Raw genomic sequence first — 2,424 nt, 5'->3', positions numbered from 1 at the left:
TTTTCTTCATTGGAGCTATTTGTGTTTATCGTTGTCATGTTTCGTTCACCTCTATTAGTCCGCGACTAGTAGCTTCGCTTGATTCTATGTATGATCGTGCTAAATCAGTTTGTTTCTAAGTTCTAGCTAATTTGTTTTCAGTTTGAACTAAAACTATAAGATTTGGGTAAGCTATACTCTAGCTCTATATAAAATAGAATAAAATAAAGAGAATAATACTAAAGGAACGACATATTTTTTAGTCACCTAGCACAAATTAGCTTTGCCGCCGCAATGGATAGTATTGATTTTAGCAATGGTGGCTGAGGCAGGACAAGTGGTCACCATATGATAATTATCTTATGCAATGACGACATTAGCAATGGCTACTAAATATGACAAGGCTAACAAGATCAATGTAAGGTACATGAATCGTTTCGTGTCAGTTGCCAAATGCTCTTTCTTAGGGAATATGAGTTCGTCGATATTGGCCCTCAGAGAGAAGTTTAAGAGAGGAAACACTAGCATTAGGTGAAGCGCATAGCTCAAGCGAACCACATCATTTAGAGTAGGACTGATTGCAACATTGCCAGAGGACTTACCAAAATTTACAAGTATATCTGCATTTATTGAATCTCCAAACAAAAGGTATCCAAAAATGCCAATCGAAAAATATATGGCTGCACAAATTACTAGTGAAATTTTGACAGCAGTGGTCATAGCTCCAGGTTTCCCTAGCTCAATTCCAATAGGATGAACTGCATTCAAGTTTTTATTTCAAAAGTTTGTAAATTTAACATCTAGAGTATGATCAAGTATCTAACTAATGTAGTAGCTCTTACCGTTGAAGTGAAATGCAAAAGCTGTTACAATGACTGGGATGGCGGTGAAAAGATTAAAGAAGGAACTAGTACTATTCAACTCCGGTAGCATTCTTGGCCTTACTATTTGCCCTTCTGCTATTGCAATGACTGCCATTACAGTACATATACCGACAAATACAATTGCTAGGAGAATCGCTACTGCTGAACTAAACCATAATGATTCTGCAATCACAAGCCATAGAAAAGCAAACTACTAGTAAAATCTTTTTACTTGTTTAAATATTAGTCAAGTAAATCTGACCGAAATTCAACAACATTGGACAGGATGTACTGACCTACACGACGGTAGAGGACTAGAGGAAGCACAACAAACAAGAGAGTGAATAGGATCGATAGATAACAAGAATTCCACCATTGAATCCCAAACAATTCTTGAAGAATACCAAGATGTTCTCCTATTCCAGATAAGACATCTCCTGATCATAGAAATTACAACAAAAAAGAAATAAAAGAACTAGTAGAATCAATCATTATTCAGCTTTCTAGCATATCTACTGTCGTCAATGCATAAGATAAATACCTAAGAAAAAGTTATAAATTTTTTAACCTGTAACTAATAATGTGGCTCCGCCCCTTTTTTGGACTCTTCTTTTTTCTTTTGTGTTCCCTGGAAATCTTAAGCTTGATTACTTATTTATACTTCCAAATTCAGGGGCAGATGAGGTAAAAGGTTAGCTACCATTAGTGCAGGAGACACATAGTCGATCTTAATATACTCGTGAACACCCCCATTCACACCTTTCATTTCTTGCTGCTGCTTCTGATCCTCAACTATGACGCCACTCATTTCTTGGTTCATGTCGTAAACCAACATGAAGCTTAAGATCATTCCTTTTAGTATAAACTTCTCGAAGTCTTAAAAAATGAACATATGAAGTTGTCCTAGGCTGTTTTTCTATGATCAAACGATCAGTTACTCAATTACCTTGTTAATCATCTTCTCGTATTAAGATTAGAAAAAAACTATTTGGTAGCTTTAAGAATACATTACCTTGTTTTCCAAGAAAAATTTTGACGCTGCCAAGGGTAAGAATATTCGTCAAGAGTCCAAACTCTAACCTTACACAATAAAATATACCCCGTGTATTTTCACAAGTAAGGTCCGGGAGGCACTACAAGAAAGTAAGGATATGACGATATTAAATAAGTGTCATACGCAAAAATTACTTCTATCTTGTGATGGTAGAAAGCTTGTTTTAGATAGATTTTTGTCTCAATGAAAGTAAAATCACAACAATTATAACAAAAAATTACGTAAAGAGAAATAGTAACAACAACCAAAAAATAGAGATCTAACCTTAATTACACAATATCATTAGAATACAAGTGTCACTTGTAAGAAAGTTCGAATTTCCGATATGCACTAATATACTTTATTTTCATTGTTGTTGAAGGAGGAGAAGTTTCTAGTGAAATAAAAATTATTTCGAAAATATAACTTCTTATCAAATTTAATTAGCCGCATCAATTTGATCAGCTCTATTTTTCGCTCTTGTGGCAGACACTTGGCTTGTCAATTTTTTTTACAAGATTGTAATTTCATATAGTAATAAATATGACA

The 2,424-nt window shown here is 34.4% G+C and overlaps 1 protein-coding gene across 1 annotated transcript; it reads right to left on the bottom strand.

Annotated features, from left to right (window-relative positions):
- On the bottom strand, window positions 340-1,662 carry LOC109233665 (putative sodium-coupled neutral amino acid transporter 7). Its single transcript, XM_019399539.1, has 4 exons — window positions 1,602-1,662; window positions 1,139-1,279; window positions 822-1,025; window positions 340-737 (listed from the first exon to the last, which is right to left on the bottom strand). The coding sequence occupies exons 1-4, from the start codon at window positions 1,660-1,662 to the stop codon at window positions 340-342; spliced, it is 804 nt and encodes a 267-aa protein (XP_019255084.1).

The sequence above is a fragment of the Nicotiana attenuata genome, chromosome 10 (assembly GCF_001879085.1).
Source record: "Nicotiana attenuata strain UT chromosome 10, NIATTr2, whole genome shotgun sequence".
Taxonomy (NCBI): Eukaryota; Viridiplantae; Streptophyta; class Magnoliopsida; order Solanales; family Solanaceae; genus Nicotiana; species Nicotiana attenuata.
The sequence above is the reverse complement of the archived record's forward strand: the minus strand, read 5'-3'. Positions and strand labels throughout refer to the sequence as shown.

Bases quoted from the DNA above. Each gene is read 5' to 3' on its own strand.
- LOC109233665 (XM_019399539.1), bottom strand. From the start codon at position 1,662: ATGAACCAAGAAATGAGTGGCGTCATAGTTGAGGATCAGAAGCAGCAG. The intron at 1,026-1,138 runs GTCAGTACATCC...TTGTGATTGCAG, and splicing joins AGTCCTCTACCGTCGTGTAG to AATCATTATGGTTTAGTTCA. The intron at 738-821 runs GTAAGAGCTACT...ACTTGAATGCAG, and splicing joins TTTTGCATTTCACTTCAACG to TTCATCCTATTGGAATTGAG.